Source organism: Homarus americanus, unplaced genomic scaffold (assembly GCF_018991925.1).
Source record: "Homarus americanus isolate GMGI-L3 unplaced genomic scaffold, GMGI_Hamer_2.0 scaffold14532, whole genome shotgun sequence".
In the NCBI taxonomy this organism is placed as follows: domain Eukaryota; kingdom Metazoa; phylum Arthropoda; class Malacostraca; order Decapoda; family Nephropidae; genus Homarus; species Homarus americanus.
In genome coordinates, this window is record NW_024713954.1 from 476633 (window position 1) to 496916 (window position 20284).

Consider the following 20284-nt stretch of genomic DNA (forward strand, 5'->3'; position numbering starts at 1 on the left):
GAAGATAAGGCACGGTCTCACGTCACCCATTTGTCCCGTTAACACTGAATTATTTCGACCAAGTATAATATCGCCTCCCCCTGATTTTCTTCTGTTAAATTAATATAAGGACACAGGTCATCAGTAGTTAATAGGAACAAGCATCTATATACCTGGACCTCGGGAGATACAGTACATGGAGCCATCAATAATAACTCACCTGGACCTCGGGAGAAACATGGAGCCATCAATAATAACTCACCTGGACCTCGGAAGATACATGGAGCCATCAATAATAACTCACCTGGACCTCGGGAGATACAGTACATGGAGCCATCAATAATAACTCACCTGGACCTCGGGAGATACATGGAGCCATCAATAATAACTCACCTGGACCTCGGGAGATACAGTACATGGAGCCATCAATAATAACTCACCTGGACCTCGGGAGAAACTTTGAGCCATCAATAACTCACCTGGACCTCGGGAGATACATGGAGCCGTCAATAATAACTCACCTGGACCTCGGGAGATACATGGAGCCATCAATAATAACTCACCTGGACCTCGGAAGATACATGGAGCCATCAATAATAACTCACCTGGACCTCGGGAGAAACATGGAGCCATCAATAATAACTCACCTGGACCTCGGAAGATACATGGAGCCATCAATAATAACTCACCTGGACCTCGGAAGATACATGGAGCCATCAATAATAACTCACCTGGACCTCGGGAGATACATGGAGCCATCAATGAAGACAGAGCCGGAGAGCAGGATGTACCAGCAGGTGGCCAGCTCCCCGCGGCTGCAATAAACAAGACATTTATGATAACTTCTGACTAATTAACACAACTTAATAATATACACACAACACAGTATTATAAGGGAAGTAGCTTAAGAATATGTTCATTGTGTACGTTTTGGATCACCTGCAGCTAACCTAACCTAACCAAAACCACACCAGGGAAGAACGTGGAGGAGACAAGCGACTCACAACTGGCGGGTCAGGCTGTACTGTACATACTTCAGTACCTGGTCCACAAGCTCTCTGCTGCTCGTCACCTCAGGAAAACTTTACTTCCACGTCACAGTTAAGACTTTATAGAGGATTTATAGAGTGGAGAGGCTCTAGGAAACACAGCTACAGCTCAATGTCTGCGTAAGGCGACACGAAAAAAAAAATGCATCCCTTACTCACAAAAACCATCCATCACGCAGATCAGGAAGCGGGCATGATGGGCGGACTAATCTCAGCCACAAATTCCTAAATCTTCTAGCCTCTGGGATAGTGAAGTGCTGGTGAAGGACTGAAAGATGGCGCCTTTTACTTGGATCAATTAGGGAGACAAAAGGCGGTCACTGGCATGAGTGTCACGATTTATGAACCGAGGAGTATCATGTGTTTTGAGGAGAAAGGCAGAGACGGTGAAGGGGTGACAGGGAGGAAGAGAGGGGTGAGGAGGAGAAGGAGGAGGAGGAGAAGGAGGAGGAGGAGAGAGGGAGAAGGAGAGGAGTGAGGAGGAGAGGAGTGAGGAGGAAGAGGAAAAGGGGGTGAGAGGGAGGAAGATGAGGACTAGAGAGAGAAGAGAAGGAGGACAGGGGCGAGAGGGAGGAAGAGGTGGAGTGGGTGAAAGAGGGGTGAAAGGAAGGAGAAGGATAAGAGGGAGGAGGGAAATGGAAGAGGGGAAGGAGAGTGATAAGAGGGAGGAGGAGAGAGGGATGGGGAGAAGGAGAGGGATAAGAGGGAGGAGGAAGAGAAGGAGAGGGATAAGAGGGAGGAGGAAGAGAAGGAGTGGGATAAGAGTGAGGAGGAAGAGAAGGAGAGGGATAAGAGGGAGGAGGAAGAGAAGGAGTGGGATAAGAGTGAGGAGGAAGAGAAGGAGAGGGATAAGAGGGAGGAGGAAGAGGAGTGGGATAAGAGTGAGGAGGAAGAGAAGGAGTGGGATAAGAGGGAGGAGGAAGAGAAGGAGTGGGATAAGAGTGAGGAGGAAGAGAAGGAGTGGGATAAGAGTGACCGTCTTGAAGGTAATGGCCACCGAGGCGTTCTTCCAGGTTACACCAAGGTGAAAGAAAACCCAATTCAGCAAACTATCTGATCTGAATGAACCGATTTGAGTCCCCCCCCCCCCTCTATCACCTGCCCTTAAAGCTGGATGATGTGGCTAGATGGTGTGGCTGGACTTGTCCCTGCAAGAGTAACTACCTGACCCAGATCCCCAACAAGCCAGGTCATTGGTGTACCCCGTGTAGGTGATCAATGGTGCAGGAGGGTGGTGGTGGTGGTGGGTCCAGCTTCTGCCATCGCCACATCCTACCATATCTTCCTCACTTCTGCTAGCTGTTGAGAACTATCCCCACTCTCATTCAAGCACTTCAATCAACACACAGCCAACTACCAAAATATTTCTATAATACTGTAATGGTAATTGTACACTGTGTTCAAAGCACATCATTAGTGGTTATACATTTTATATCTGTCTGACCGGAATTTAAAAAGATTAAATAAAAAGGTCAGGGATATGAGTGACTGCAGTGATTACGTTAGTTAACAAACCTCGAATAAATTGGGAAAAATAAAAAGTTAGCATTGTTAAAACTCTAAATGTCAATAAAAACATTACATCACGAAAAAATAAAAACAAATAAATACCAATACAAACATTAAATGACTCAGAACAGAAATATTTGACTATGGTGAATGAAAAACTTAATAAAATTTACGGCTTAACAAGAACTAATGTACAATACAAGATAATTAATCACTACTCCAGTCAACACTTTTAATTATATCAATGGAGCTTAATTTTTTTTATTCTAGCTAACTATGGATTGTGTACCTTGAGTTAACAGGTTACCGTAATTCCTATAATCGCTTCTGTCTTTGCCTATAACTTACTTACTCACCTGTACTCACTGCACAATTAACTCCTTGCGTATGATAACAAACCTACGAGTACGGTGATTTAACCCATTGAGTACGAAGAAAAACCCTCGAGTACGATGATTTAATCCCTTGAGTACAATTATTTAACCCTTTGAGAACGATGACTCAACCCCTTGAGTATACGATGACTTAACCCTTTGACAAGAAAGGTTTAACCCCTTGAGTACGATGACAACCCCTGGAGTACGATAACTTAACCATTTGAGAACGATGACTTAACCCCGAGAGTACGATGACTTAACACTTTGACAACAATGGTTTAACCCCTTGAATACTATGACAACCCCTTCAATACGATGACTTAACCTCTTGAGCATAATGACTTGATGACCTCGGGGGTTGTCATCGTACTCAAAGGGTTAAATCATCGTACTCAGGGGTTCTCATCGTACTGATATCACTGTGTTTTAAGTAATGTCAAGTTTTCATAAATATAATGCAATAACTACTAAACAAGGTCACCGTAGGCTCGTAAAGCTTTTTATTTCAGTTCCAGATATAAATGGATTAAATCATTCGACCAATGTGTAAGTCAATTACGAGCGTTTTCAACTCTGACGTTGTGTAAATAAAAAAATAATAATACTTTTCACATTATATTGTTCGCTAATTGACGATTGAGAATGATGGTTTAATCTGATGATGATGATGAAAATGATGATGACGATTATGATGATGGTTTAAGCTGATGAAAATTAGGGTTTAATTAGATGAGGATGCTGGTTTAATGTGATGAGGATGATGATAGTTAATCTGATGAGAATGATGGTTTAATCAGATGAGGATAATGGTGTAATCTGATAATGATGGTTTACTCTGATAATGGTGATGATGATTTAACCCCTTGATAAACAAGACAAAGTGAAGAACATCCTTGGTGAACATTCAAGTAGTAAAAACGATCAACAGATGAACATAATTTGTGAATTATATGAAGTAAACCAGAGTGTCTCCATTCCGCGTACCAAGCATCGTCCCACACCCCAGATGGTTTCAACGTGGGGTAAAGGCGAGTTGAACTTATACACAGAGGTCTGCGTAAGAGAGTATTTTGTGGCGGGATGTATCAGTCTTGGAACCACTATAACTTGTCCTCGAGTATATACAGAGACAGCAATTTTCTCCAAGATTTGGATTTTTACAGGAGTTTTTTTCTAAGCCGTTATTTCCTGGTCACACTCCAGCTATCAAGAGAGAGGTACTCACTCGGGTTGTCCACCACCAGACTACTATTGGTCCTGAGTTGTGTTCGTGTACTATAATCTTATTAAAATTAAAATCTGGGTTCCCGGAGAGATGTAAAATCTGAGAGGATCAGTAAAAAAAAAAAAAAAGATTGAAAACGTTTGGAGTTGAGGGCCGTGGTCGCCAACCCACAGACAGGAGGTCGTCCACTTCCTTAACCAAATAATTATTTTGAAATCTCAATACCTGCAACTGTAATATTGTATCAAAATTAGCAACACGAACGACAACTAAACCAAATTCATTAAGCTATACAGTATTTAATATCTTTCATCACAAATAAATCTTTAGGTAAAGTTTCAACAATTTTTACCGCCACAGGATTACCGAAAATCTATCATAGCTAAACACAAAAAAAAAGAAATAAAAATCATTCGTCATAAATCAGGGTACACCAAACACGGGAAAAAATAAATGGTAAATAAGTTTCATTAGTGCGGTATCTTTTCATTCAGCAGCATTAATATCCTACCTTCCCTAATGAACGGCCCCATTGAATGACTCTCCGGCCATTCTTCACCTGGACGGCACATTTCCTCTCTCTGTCCACCATTAAATCTCAACGGGAAGGACCCAGAGAGACGAACACACTCACGTGATGCTGCTCTCTGACGTGAAAACACTACGAGGGTTGCCCACACTAATGGAGCCGGCGTTTGTAGGCACCCTATGATGCCCACAGTCACCCTCCACTATGATGCCCACAGTCACCCTCCACCATGGCGCCCACAGACACCCTCCACTATGATGCCCACAGTCACCCTCCACTATGATGCCCACAGTCACCCTCCACTATGATGCCCACAGACACCCTCTACCACAGACACCCTCCACCATGATGCCCACAGACACCTCTATCATGGCGCCCACAGACACCCTCCACCATGGCGCCCACAGACACCCTCTACCATGGCGCCCACAGACACCCTCCACCATGGCGCCCACAGACACCCTCCACCATGATGCCCACAGACACCCCTCTATCATGGCGCCCACAGACACCTCCACCATGGCGCCCACAGACACCCTCCACCATGGCGCCCACAGACACCTCACCATGGCGCCCACAGACACCCTCCACCATGGCGCCCACAGACATCCACCACGGCGCCCACAGCCCACAGTCACCCTCCACTATGATGCCCACAGTCACCCTCCACCATGGCGCCCACAGACACCCTCCACTATGATGCCCACAGACACCCTCTACCATGGCGCCCACAGACACCCTCCACCATGGCGCCCACAGGCACTCCCTAACATGGCGCCCACAGACACCCTCCACACTATGATGCCCACAGACACCCTCCACCATGATGCCCCAGACAGACATCACCATGGCGCCCACAGACACCCTCTACCATGGCGCCCACAGACACCCTCCACCATGGCGCCCACAGACACCCTCCCACCATGATGCCCACAGACACCCTCTATCATGGCGCCCACAGACACCTCCACCATGGCGCCCACAGACACCCTCCCACCATGGCGCCCACAGACACCTCTACCATGGCGCCCACACACCTCCACCATGGCGCCAAGACCTCTCCACCACGGCGCCCACAGACACCCTCCACCATGGCGCCCACAGGCACCCTCCACCATGGAACCCACAGACACCTCCACCATAGAACCCACAGTCACCCTCATCATGGCGCCCACAGACACCTCCACCATGGTGCCCACAGACACCTCCACCATAGAACCCACAGTCACCCTCATCATGGCGCCCACAGTCACCCCCATCATGGCGCCCACAGACACCCCTCCACCATAGAACCCATAGTCACCCCCATCATGGCGCCCACAGACACCCTCCACCATGGCGCCCACAGACACCCTCCACCATGGCGCCCACAGACACCTCTGGCATGACACCCACCATGGCGCCCACAGACACCCTCCACCATGGCGCCCACAGACACCCCTCCCACCATGGCGCCCACAGACACCTCCACCACGCCCACAGACACCCCACCATGGCGGCGCCCACAGACACCTCCACCATGGCGCCCACAGACACCTCCACCATCCACACCTACCATAGCTTTGGCGCCCACAGACACCTTACGCCCACAGACACTTCTGGCTACACCGCCCACAGACACCTCCACCATGGCGCCCACACCCCACCATGGCGCCCACAGACCCTCTACCATCCCACAGACACCTCCACCATGGCGCCCACACCATGGACACCCTCCACCATGGCGCCCACAGACACCCTCTACCTGCCCACAGACACCTCCACCATGGCGCCCAAGACACCCTGGCGCCCACAGGCACCTCTACCATGGCGCCACAGACACCCTCCACCATGGCGACACCACCATGGCGCCCACAGACACCCTCCACCATGGCGCCCAAGCACCACATCCACCATGGCGCCCACACCATGGCGCCCACAGACACATCCACACCATGGCGGCCCACAGTCACCCTCCACCATGGCGCCCACAGACACCCTCCACCATGGCGCCCACAGACACCCTCTACCATGGCGCCCACAGACACCCTCCACCATGAAACTGACGGTCCGTGATCCTTGAATCACGGACTGACAGACGGACGCTCCACAGACAAACACTAATTTTAACACCCGTTAGAAAAATACTCATTGACCGCTGTTAAGTCTTGTTTACCAGACGGTGGGGAGCGTGCTGCTGAGGGCCCGTCACGGCAGCAGGTGCAGGAAGCGGACAGGCCAGGGTCGACGACCAAAGAGAGATGTATCACCTGAGCACGGTGGGAAGATCTCTGTACACTCAGGTTTTCAACACCCTACCATCATGGCTAAGCCGGATGAAACACAGTAAGAAACACAAAGAAACACACAGTCTCACACACACACACACACACACACACACACTTGCATGCACGCCAATTTTAACGTGCACGACACACCGGTGCACCCAACACCATCGACAGGCATCAATGTTAACGAGTATTGACAAACAGTGAATGTAGGGTCGGTTGCCCTTCACCTGGTGTACCAGCCGACTGTTGAGGGCCGGACACACACACACACACACACACACACACACACACACACACACACACACACACACACACACACACACACACACACACACAGGGACATGCTTGTGCTTCCTATACGTGCTCAACTGCAGGAAAAATCAGCACCGGAACCCTCAACCTAAACCACCCGGACACCCTCACCTAGAGACGACTGTTCACCCAATCACCTAGACGACTGTTCACTCCTAAATTCCCCCACCAGGATGACTCTGTTCACCCACCTCACCTAGACGACTGTTCACCTTAATTCCTCACCTAGACGACTGTTCACCACCCTCACCTAGACGACTGTTCACCCACCCTCACCTAGACGACTGTCTACCCACCCTCACCCATAAGGACTGCTCACCCACCCTCATCACCCGCCATCTACTGCTCCCTCTTCATTTTTCACCATCCTCATTGTTATATTTTCCTTCATCCACTAATCTTACTCTCTCGAACTACCCCTTACAACCTCCTGTCTTCATAACCTCTCACAACCCGCCATCCCTCATACCTCCTGCCTTCAAAACACACCACCACTTACACCCATCCTCCTCCTCGCCTCCCCTTACACCCGGATTCCTCCCTGCCGCCCCTCACACCCACCCTCATCATTCCTACTGCCCCTAACACCCACCTCCTCCCCGCCGCCCCTCACACCAACCTCCTCCCCACCGCCTCTAACACCCACCCTCCTCCCCGGCAGTAGCGAGGGGAGATTAACGGCTGAGGGAGAATACTGCATAAATTTGACCACCAGTTTACCGCGCTGAAAAATTTCCTCACATACTAAAACTGCAGCAAACATTTTCACGCTGATAAAAATCTATGTTGGGCTTCCAGTACCGTGATGATTCCTGGGCTGTAAGTACAAGTTTAGTGTTTATTATCTTACGTGGAAGTGGGGGAGGGGGGGTGTGGGATGGGAGGGGTGAGAGGGAGTTGTAGCAGATCAAATAGGCCCAACACCGGTACCTAATACAGCCTAAACCATCGTAACCCAACCATTAAGGCTGGAACATGCTGGGACTAGGAAATATGAGGACTGGAAGCCATTTATAATTGGGACTAACTAGATTGGAACATGGTAGGATTTCTACCCATTTGGGTTGGGGGTCCATTAAGTTGGGTCTTCTTAGCACTGGAGCCCAGGAGGGAGAGAGGCAACCCACTCTGTACGGTGGGAAGGTAAAGAAATCTTTTACTTCTTTCCCTGGCGTTTGTTGACAACGTAAACTGTTACACTAGAAAGTCCAGGATGTGAAAGCATGTCTCTATGTGCTCGTTGCTTTTGTTTGGTGTTAAGACAACAAGAGAGGAGGGAGAGGAGAAGGATGAGGAGGTGACCTGGGAACACGAAGGAGGGGAGGGAGGAGTTAAGTGTGTAAATACGTCACACAGGTAGGTACAAATTACTGTCACCTGGAGATGGTGTGCTACTGAACCACCAAGCGGCTTGAGACCTTATTGCACCTTTGTATAATTATATTGCGTGTTCCATGAAACGGTGGAGGTGGGTTGATCTCTTAACATATGATCTGAGTAATTAGTTTTAAGGTAAACATTTCTACGCAATATTTAGGTTTAGTAATTTTTTTTCGCCACAATAAAGGCATTACTGGGCATATAATTCAAACCTAGAGCTGTAGTTCTATTTACATTGATATTTCCTGTATACTATTCTGATTATGTCTAACACACACACACACACACACACACACACACACACACACACTTTCTAACCAACATACAAAAATATACATCGGATCTGTAACATTTAAGTAAATATAAATAATTAAATCAATAACATAAATTAAATACATAAATGAATAAATTGAGATAGTGACGTCATTATGCAAGTTAGTATAAAAACAAAATTATACAATACACGGCCAACCTCTTGGGTATAAAGGACATTAATATGACATCTCCACGCGGGTCCTGTTGTATGACCCCCTGACGGTACTGAATAATGCAAACACTTAAATATACACAGGCAAATAACATACTATGCAAACTCATACGTGTACATCCATATAACATCCAAACACACACACACTCTCACTTGTACATCCATATGGAACATCCAAACACATCAATACAGAGCTCGATACACGTCTATTAAAAAATGCATACAAATATACACATTGACCCGATAACCATTTAGCTACATACATATATACAGTACACCTGTCCTCACATACCCTGACACTAACAGTTTCCTTCACAAACAACAAACCGGAGAATGCCAAGCATAGATATTTTTAATTACACATAATCACACATACTGTACACACACACATAGATAAGATAATAAGATAATGGTTGCCCCTCGTGTAACGAGGATGGCAGGCCCCGGCCAAGGGCCACCTAGGCGTGAATTTGTTTAAGGTGTAGAAGGTGCCGCCAACACGACAACCACACCTTGAATTAACGAGTTGCATGACCCAGTGTCAAGGAATAGCCCGAGAAGACCGGACAACTCGCCAACTGTACTGGCTAACCATTACCCAGGAACACGATCCGCAAATCGATGAACATCCAGTTTCTCAATTACTGCTGGGTAGACAGAGGCAAATGGCGTAAAGAAACTTGCCCATAGTTTCACCCTGCCCAGGGCTCGAACCCGGGCCGCTCTTGCTTGCTAGGCGAGCAAGCTGACCATTACACCACTGGTCGCCACACACACACACACACACACACACAAGTACTCATCCCCATATACAAAAATATCTACCTACACACACACAAACACTCGCCCAGACACACACGAACAAAAAACCACCCACACATATATACAAACAAAGAAAAACACGCAATAGAATCACAATGGTACACGGCAATATTCCCATTAATAATAAAAAAGACAAAAAAATTTCTTCCTACCACATAAAAAATATACCGAAAACCCCATAACAGCGAGGCCGTTCCAGCACCCCTACCCCTGACATATTCCCCAGGCTAAAGAATGGCTTACATTAATTCATGTCGGGAGCGTTCGACCCCCGCCTGTTATGGAGCGCATCTGTGTCACTCTTGCTGCCAGTACAAGGTGTCAACCACACATTTCGGGAACAGGTTATCACTAGACCAGTATTGAAGAGATGACATCCTTACAATAACCAGTGTTGTAGTTGACACCCTTACAATAACCAGTGTTGTAGTTGACATCCTTACAATAACCAGTGTTGTAGTTGACACCCTTACAATAACCAGTGTTGTAGTTGACATCCTTACAATAACCAGTGTTGTAGTTGACATCCTTACAATAACCAGTGTTGTAGTTGACACCCTTACAATAACCAGTGTTGTAGTTGACACCCTTACAATAACCAGTGTTGTAGTTGACACCCTTACAATAACCAGTGTTGTAGTTGACATCCTTACAATAACCAGTGTTGTAGTTGACACCCTAAGTTACTACCACTCTCTATCATCCCTGAATCTATCTAGCCTCCCTTTAAAAGTTTCCAGCGTTCCATCACTTACTACAGAGTTGCTAAGCTTGTTCCACTCGTCTACCACCCTGTTTGTGAGCCAGTTCCTTCCTATCTCCCTCCTAAACCTAAACTTATCCAACTTAAATCCGTTGCTACGAGTCCTTTCACCCACTTAAATACTTCTATCGTATCTCCCCGCACTCTTCGTCTTTCTAGGGAATGCAAGTTTAGTTTCTTTAATCTATCTTGGTATGGAAGGTTTCAAAGTCCCGGAATCATTTTCGTCATTCTTTGCTGCACCGACTCCAGTGAATTGATATCCATTCTATAATAAGGGCACCAGAACTGAACAGCATAATCGAGGTGCGGCCGGACTAGCGCAAGATACAGTTGCAATAAGACCTCTGCACTCTTATTACTTACACTTCTAGATATAAAACCTAATACTCTGTTTGCCTTATTTCGAACATTAACGCACTGTTTTCTAGGCCGTAGGTCCGGGCTTACAAGTACCCCTAAGTCTCTTTCACAGGTCGACTTCTCTAGGTTGATGTTGTTAAGGCTGTATACATTGACAGTATTTGTTCTTCCAATATTAAGTACGCTACATTTGCTGGTGTCGAATTTCATTTGCCATTTTTCTGACCACTCCTGCATCCGCGCAAATTTGCACGTTTATAAAATTTTTCTAAAATATTCATCCAATGTTCAAAATTTAGGCACGGCGACACTGACTAACGCATTAGTAATTAGTGTCAATTTCAATTTTCAATTCCCCTCACAGCCTACCTCCTGCCGCACCCAACCTCGACCCTCAGACCTCAGTGGACATTAAATCCGTGGTTCCTTGATAGTGCATATGCCATATTCTTAACAATATTATTATGAGTAGTACCAGCAAGATGCGGGAGTTTGTACAGTTCACACCTAGGTTCACACAAAACTTACAAAGAAAACGGAAATTACTACAACAGTATAAGGGGTGACTCAACCATCAGTATGATCTCTAACTGAAAGTTTTTATTTGTACCAAACGAAATATCGTGTACAGGGTATCTCCTCACACACACACAAAAATTGAAAACAAATACACCTTGTCTCCCACTTTTCTCCTTGTGTGACAGAATAGCACACAATTACCTGCTATACGTGCATCATATTATACAATGAAACTCTCCCGTACGGTATAATCAACCAGTCCCTGATACACAACAAGGGAAATTGCTCTTATACACGACCCACACGTACACACCGACCGATCACATTAAAACCTCAATGAAATTTCCCTCTCTTGTGAATTCCAATTACATGTAAATTTCTGTTCTCTTTGTCTCCATCCCTGACACCATCACCATCACCATCCAATCTCATTATCCATCTCCAACAACCCTATCTATTATTATCTCACCCTATTTCACCCCAATTCCTTATCCATCACCAGTTCTTCCCTCTATCCATCCCTACAATCCCTACCCATCACAACCCCTTCCATACTTCTTCCCATCTCCATTCCCCAGCCTCCACACGCCCTCCTTCCCAGTCCCTGTTATAGTTACACCTTCAGAGATTAATGAGAAGTCAAGGGTCTAGATAAACACATTAATAACTGACCAGCATTTTCTTGGTATTTTTTGACCGACTCGACACAGGTTAATAACACGTTTGAAATTTATAGATTTGTTTTTTTTTATGAAGGTAAAAGAAAAATTATCGATATAACATAAGGTTTTATCCTGTATTTTTTTTTATTAAACTCCTTTATATTTTGACCAAACGCATTTATATTCTTTTCCAAACTCTTATATTTTGACTAAAATCTTTAACCAAACTCCTTTATATTTTGACCAGTGTAGACATGAATGCACAAGCACCTTATGCCAGCCCTAACAATTCCTTTTGATTCTCCTGACTTAACACGGTCACACGAGGCGTCGGGCCCTAACCCTAATCTAAGGCCCCATGTAGCTTTAGGGCGTTTAAATCAGGTGAAATAATCTAGACGGCTAATCGTTAAGTTATCCAATATTTGTATACAATTCAATCGAATGGTTACATTATTATACATGACCCCGAAGAGGAGAATGACAAGAGTGAATGTGATGGTAAACAGAGGCTGGTATTAAGCAGGTACTGGTACAACGCCGGACGCTACTGGGCCAATACACTCACTGTTCATGGCCCTCGTGTCTGAGTGAGGGAGGTCGGTTGTGAGAGGGGAGGGAAGGAGGCAGTGAGAGTGAAAGGGCGGGGGAGGTAGGAGCGCCTCTGCAGGAGTGTTGACGTTTGCTAGTGTGAAGAGCATGACCAAACACCCTTCAGCACGGGGCCGCCACCCACTGGGATAAGGACCCCTTCAGATAATGTGCTCACTCAGCGTTAATATCTTGTATATATCCGGTAATTGTCGACAAAACACTATGTAGTCCTGGGAAAGTTGTGCCCAATTAAGTGTATATTATACACTCAAGATCTGAATACTAGCACACAGCAACAACCCGACTGTTACACCACACGTTCAGACAATACTTGCTTACCATCATAATATTCACCCAAAACAATTCACACAGAGCTGGCGGAATGTAGTGTATATGAAACAATTATATTCAGGCTCTTAATATTTTTTCTATAAATATTTCAAAACCAATAAGCCTTATCATATTAATAATAATCTCAAAATTATCATGGCCACTTAACCACGGGCAGCCATGCCAGATGCACCAGGAAGGAGACTAGACAAGAGGCAGCACAACGCTCCGTCACCAAAACTCCTGCCACCATCATCAAGAAAAACCTTAACTTCACCATCTCTTCCTTGGATAAAATTCATAAAGCATAAACCTAACCTAAGAGACAATAATACCACATTGAAGAGTTCATCCGCCGCGGCTCGCATGTATTGGATAGGTTAATAGACTGTACTTGTTAGGCTCGTGGGGCTAGACTTAAGGGGTAACTTAAGGGTTCATATGTGGTATGACTTGATCATCTTCAGCCCTTAGATACATACGTTTTCTCCACACGAACACAAACATAAACAGGGGCCTAAAAATAAGCATCGTGTCATCTCTGAACCTCTGAAATGACCTTTCATCCCTTTGTGTAACTCTAAGTACAATGAATTAGTCCAATGAATACAATATCTCAGCCACTTCAGTACAATGACTTTATCCTATAAGTACGATAACTTAACCCTTTGAAGACGATGACCATGAGTAAGGTTATATCGCACTCAAGGGGGTTAAAGTCAACGTACTCAAAGGAACGTAAAAAATTCCCACAAACGCCTATAAATCGACCAAACATGCCCGTCATCTGAGCTGTCTCGTCATTTGGTTAAATAAAGTAACGTTCCATATAATATTTTCTCACAACAACTATTGTGCCAAGTCATTTCACCCAATTTCTTTCTGCAAATACTGTCACGATTCTTCATCTGCCGGACCGTCATCCTCTTCATCCTAAATTACTTCAAACTCCTGATATGAAATTTAATATCAGTTACACACGAGAACCGGACGGCGGAATATGACTGTCAGTACAGGTAGTGGGTGTGCGGGTCGCTATCACCACACCCACACGCTACCTCACACTCAATGGGAAAACCACTTCAGCACAGTCACTGAGGCCAGGTATGCACGCAGTGGTAGACAGGCACATTTATTATTATTATTGAGAGAGAGAGAGAGAGAGTGTGTGTGTGTGTGTGTGTGTGTGTGTGTGTGTGTGTGTTCTATCTCGTGGAAACAGGTTGAAGAGTAAGTATCGCCACTCCATTATTACCACAAGCATCAGACTCTAACACAGCGCCTCTACATTACACCAGGGCCACTTTTACACAAATTTAACCTGAAGCCTCTTCCTCACCTCAGGCATATATATGAACGTTCAAGTATGTAAATCGTTCACTGCAGCAGACTTGCGAGCTTAAATCGCATGGGTTAGTCTCCTTAACTCTCACTCTTTCTCTCTCTGAAGCTTCAAAATGAAATCTAGGACCGGATAAAATTCACTTGGTAACCTGTCAAATTAATCACGTCTCCGTCTCCAGAATGCTGCGTCTCTGGTTTTCCCTGATCAATTAGACAGCTTTCCGGGTCGTGGCTCTAATATAAAGGCACGGATATTCTTCTACCATCTTTTCTTACTTGCTTTTACCAATTACATTTTATCTTTTATTTCCTATTCCCCAGATTACCTCTCTGAACTAAACAGAGGAATATTTACTTCAATACTTTTTCCGTTTAACAATTATCGTTCAACATAAGATGAATATCTCCAGCAATTTGAGGATTTTGAATGCACCTAACTGGATGTTGTGAGCTGAAGCATAACAAAAAATAAAATAAAAATAAAACTATGATATGAAAAGTACACGAGACTAGCTTAATTATTACGTTCATTTAACACTTAAAGAACTAAATTTAATACATAATCTTTTGCTCAAGATTATCTACCTTACCTAACCTAACCTAACCTTAAATGGTGCTAGTGATGGTAACTACTGTAGAGTCTCAGTGTAAAAGTGGGGCCATTTTTTTATTGACTCCTCATTTATACTACACCCCTTCACACTACCTCCCCTTCAAGTTTACACAGCTCCCTCACACTTACACTAGCTCCCTCACACTTATACTAACCTCCCTCACACATAATTATCCCTCACACTTACACTACCCCTCACACTTACACATCCCCCTCACATTTACACAACCCACTCAAACTTACCCTACCTTCCCCTCACACTTACACAGCCCCCTCACACTTACCCTACCTTCCCCTCACACTTACACAGCCCCCTCACACTTACCCTACCTTCCCCTCACACCCACACAGCCCCTCACACTTACCCTACCTTCCCCTCACACTTACACAGCCCCTCACACTTACCCTACCTTCCCTCACGCACACAGCTCCCTCACACTTGCCCTACCTTCCCCTCACACTTACCCTACCTTCCCCTCACACTTACCCTACCTTCCCCTCACACTTACCCTACCTTCCCCTCACACCCACACAGCCCCCTCACACTTACCCTACCTTCCCCTCACACTTAAGCTAGACCTCCCTCCCATTTTCTCTTCTCTCCTCTACAATCTGAGACACAAGGTGAGGTTGAAAGAGTATAATAGTTTAAAAGCCTTTGAGTCACAAATTCAACTGTCGAGAACTTTAGCGGCTTAACTGGGGGAAAAGTGTCTTACACAGTGAACTGCAAGACCAGCCAGAGCGGTGTGCAACAGGTCGAGTTGTAAGACCAGAGTGGCGAGTTACTGGAGCAAAGTGACAAGTTGTAGTGGTGAGTTACTGGAGCAGAGTGACAAGTTGTCGGACCAGAGTGGTGAGTTACTGGAGCAAAGTGACAAGTTGTAGTGGATGAGTTACTGGAGCAAAGTGACAAGTTGTAGGACCAGAGTGGCGAGTTACTGGAGCAAAGTGACAAGTTGTAGGACCAGAGTGGTGAGTTACTGAAGCAGTGGCAAGTTGTAAGACCAGAGTAGTGAGTTACTGGAGTAAAGTGACAAGTTGTAGGACCAGAGTAGTGAGTTACTGGAGCAAAGTGACAAGTTGTATGACCAGAGTAGTAAGTTACTGGAGCAGAGTGACAGATAGGCAATACTGGAGGCAGACACCAGCGTGGCAAGTGGACAGTACTGGAGGCAGACACCAGCGTGGCAAGTGGACAGTACTGGAGGCAGACACCAGCGTGGCAAGGTGGACAGTACTGGAGGCAGACACCAGCGTGGCAAGAGTGGACAGTACTGGAGGCAGACACCAGCGTGGCAAATGGACAGTACTGGAGGCGAACACCAGCGTGGCAAGTGAACAGTACTGGAGGCAGACACCAGCGTGGCAAGTGAATAGTACTGGAGGCAGACACCAACGTGGCAGACAGTACCAAGAGAAACGAGAGGTCGTTCTTCTGAATAGGTAATCCGCACACCACTCAACGCATCAGCCAGGTGCCCATTAGGACCATAAAGCCCGACATTAGCCTGGCGGGAGCGAGAGGACACAGTGTAAACAGAGCAGTCGACGGCTCACACTCCCCTACACGTCACCGGCGATATGACCGTATCGCAGCTACTGAAAGTTGATTTCCGGGGTAATGGTAATGGCTGGTGTTAAAACGCTCATTCTGCTGTAACCCGATATCAGTATAATACATATACTTTTCGAGAATATGCTAACACTCCCGAGGTAAATATTCGGCTGGTGTAGTGTCATTTCACTACTGGGTGTAAAATATGACAGCGTGACCTCACCTCGCACCGCAGCCCACCACTTGTAAACGTTCTGATACAAGTGACAGTTTTTCTCCTAAGACTAACTTAATATGTTGATAAGGATATAGTGTAGTAGTAGACTAACAATATTGGTTCCTCTGTCCACAAAGTATTATTACCTACAACACGACAACATCTGAATCATTGCCTGTGATGAAATATACTCTGGAACCCGCAGAGTATGGTAGCTGGTCTCTAAATTCAATAGATCAAGCCCATTAGGCGTTGGAACTTAAACAAACGAAAGCTAATCTAACTTGACCTAACCTCAGTCAACCAACAAATACAAGTGCGAAAATACGGGGTGAAATACAAATTCACTATGAAATGAATTTGAAAGTGGACTCCATATGGTCTGGCGGTTCCTAAGGGGCAGTGCGGATACAGCACACCGTAGACGAAGCCTCTTTTCAGTAACGAAGGAGAGTATAGCCAGCATTGCACTCGCCCGATTTTAGTGCCATAACTGCAGGATGGGATGCTGGTTCCGTGGGTGCGAACCAGCGACCCTATTGTATATCTATATACGTTGTAGCCTCGGGTCCACGTTGTAAGGGTTTTCATGCTACATGTTACACCTCACGCCGGACGCGGTGTATCTCAGGAAGGTGATAGTGAGGACGCTGTAAGTGGCGCCAGGTAGAGTTCCGTCGCACACCAGCACCTCCGGTAAAGCGTTAGAGGGCGTAGCAGCACAAACTTCCGCCACCAGATAACACACAGATGCCACTGTTGTAACGCCACATCAGTCAGGTAATCACGTCACTTCCTTACTTGATGGACGGTACACCCTCTGTCACAGCACTACCTGATGGACGGTACACCCTCTGTCACAACAATACCTGATGGACGGTACACCCTCTGTCACAGCACTACCTGATGGACGGTACACCCTCTGTCACAGCACTACCTGATGGACGGTACACCCTCTGTCACAGCACTACCTGATGGACGGTACACCCTCTGTCACAACACTACCTGATGGACGGTACACCCTCTGTCACAACACTACCTGATGGACGGTACACCCTCTGTCACAACACTACTTGATGGACGGTACACCCTCTGTCACAGCACTACCTGATGGACGGTACACCCTCTGTCACAACAATACCTGATGGACGGTACACCCTCTGTCACAACAATACTTGATGGACGGTACACCCTCTGTCACAGCACTACCTGATGGACGGTACACCCACTGTCACAGCACTACCTGATGGACGGTACACCCTCTGTCACAGCACTACCTGATGGACGGTACACCCTCTGTCACAACACTACCTGATGGACGGTACACCCTCTGTCACAACAATACCTGATGGACGGTACACCTCTGTCACAACACTACTTGATGGACGGTACACCCTCTGTCACAACTACTACCTGATGGGCGGTACACCCTCTGTCACAACAATACCTGATGGACGGTACACCCTCTGTCACAACAATACCTGATGGACGGTACACCCTCTGTCACAACACTACCTGATGGACGGTACACCCTCTGTCACAACAATACCTGATGGACGGTACACCCTCTGTCACAACAATACCTGATGGACGGTACACCCTCTGTCACAACAATACCTGATGGACGGTACACCCTCTGTCACAACAATACCTGATGGACGGTACACCCTCTGTCACAACACTACCTGATGGACGGTACACCCTCTGTCACAACAATACCTGATGGACGGTACACCCTCTGTCACAACAATACCTGATGGACGGTACACCCTCTGTCACAACAATACCTGATGGACGGTACACCCTCTGTCACAACAATACCTGATGGACGTACACCCTCTGTCACAACACTACCTGATGGACGGTACACCCTCTGTCACAACAATACCTGATGGACGGTACACCCTCTGTCACAACAATACCTGATGGACGGTACACCCTCTGTCACGCACTACCTGATGGACGGTACCCTCTGTCACAGCACTACCTGATGGACGTGCACCCTCTGTCACAACACTACCTGATGGACGGTACACCCTCTGTCACAACAATACCTGATGGACGGTACACCCTCTGTCACAACACTACTTGATGGACGGTACACCCTCTGTCACAACACTACCTGATGGACGGTACACCCTCTGTCACAACACTACCTGATGGACGGTACACCCTCTGTCCAACACTACTTGATGGACGGTACACCCTCTGTCACAACACTACTTGATGGACGGTACACCCTCTGTCACAGCACTACCTGATGGACGGTACACCCTCTGTCACAACACTACTTGATGGACGGTACCTCTATACCTGATGGACGGTACACCCTCTGTCACAACACTACTTGATGGACGGTACACCCTCTGTCACAACACTACTTGATGGACGTACACCCTCTGTCACACACTACTTGATGGACGGTACACCCTCTGTCCACACTACCTGATGGACAGGCCCCGCCCCCCCTCTCCTCGGTATGGCACTGTCACGCCACCAACGGAAGGACTGGACGCCCACCGCTCGTCAATTACACAAATACGCAGCCGATAAACCAATCAAGAGCCTTAATTATCTGGGCCGTAGCAGGGTAATCCAGTTAGTGGCGACCAACCACAAAACACCACGGAAAACGCTAACTGCCCACAGCACTTTGTCATGTTGGGCTGACGGCTGACTGGCCCTCCACACAGAGAGAGAATTATGTACACGCTTTAAAAGTATACGGAAAGATAGATGAGATTTCCACCAACAAATAAATTTCCACAGAGGAGGAGGACTGGAGGCCCCACATCGATTAGGCAAAAGGCCAAAGGATTAATGAACCGGAGTGATTCAGGGAGAACACCAACAGGAAGGCAAATTAACGTAGAGGTAACACCCGGGACGGACGATAATAAGAAGAGGAAGGGTAAGAAGATAACGAGAAGAGGAGGAGGAAGAGTCATTTTTTCTTTTTAATTAAAATGATTTAAAAGTTTAGGAGTAATTTCTATATTTGGATTATGTAGAGATTAATCCCTATGTAGCTCAGTGGGTCTCAATTTTTCTCGGACTATATATCCTTTGTTTCAGTGTATCATAAAACACATTTGAGATATAGCTTTTTTTTTACGGGGATTAGTCCATCCGGGCACAGGTGGACCTAGAGGCGAAAATATAATACTAATACTAATAATAATAATAATAATAATAATATTACTAATACTAATACTAACTACTACTACTACTACTACTACTACTACTACTACTACTAATAATACTAATAATAATAATAATAATAATAATAATAATAATAATAATAATAATAATAATAATAATAATAATAATAATAATAATAATGCTTCCATATTCTGTGTACGCCCAATATTACGTTGTATCT

At 45.9% G+C, this 20284-nt stretch overlaps 1 protein-coding gene across 1 annotated transcript in view; it reads right to left on the reverse strand.

The window, feature by feature from the left end:
- Positions 1-706: 706 nt before the first annotated feature.
- The window catches only part of LOC121875257 (rap guanine nucleotide exchange factor 6-like), a gene marked incomplete at its 5' end in the record, with an annotated part of 52885 nt that continues 33307 nt past the window's right edge, over positions 707-20284 (reverse strand). The window contains 1 exon segment of the mRNA XM_042379721.1: positions 707-794. Within this exon segment, the coding sequence (XP_042235655.1) occupies positions 707-794 (88 nt within the window).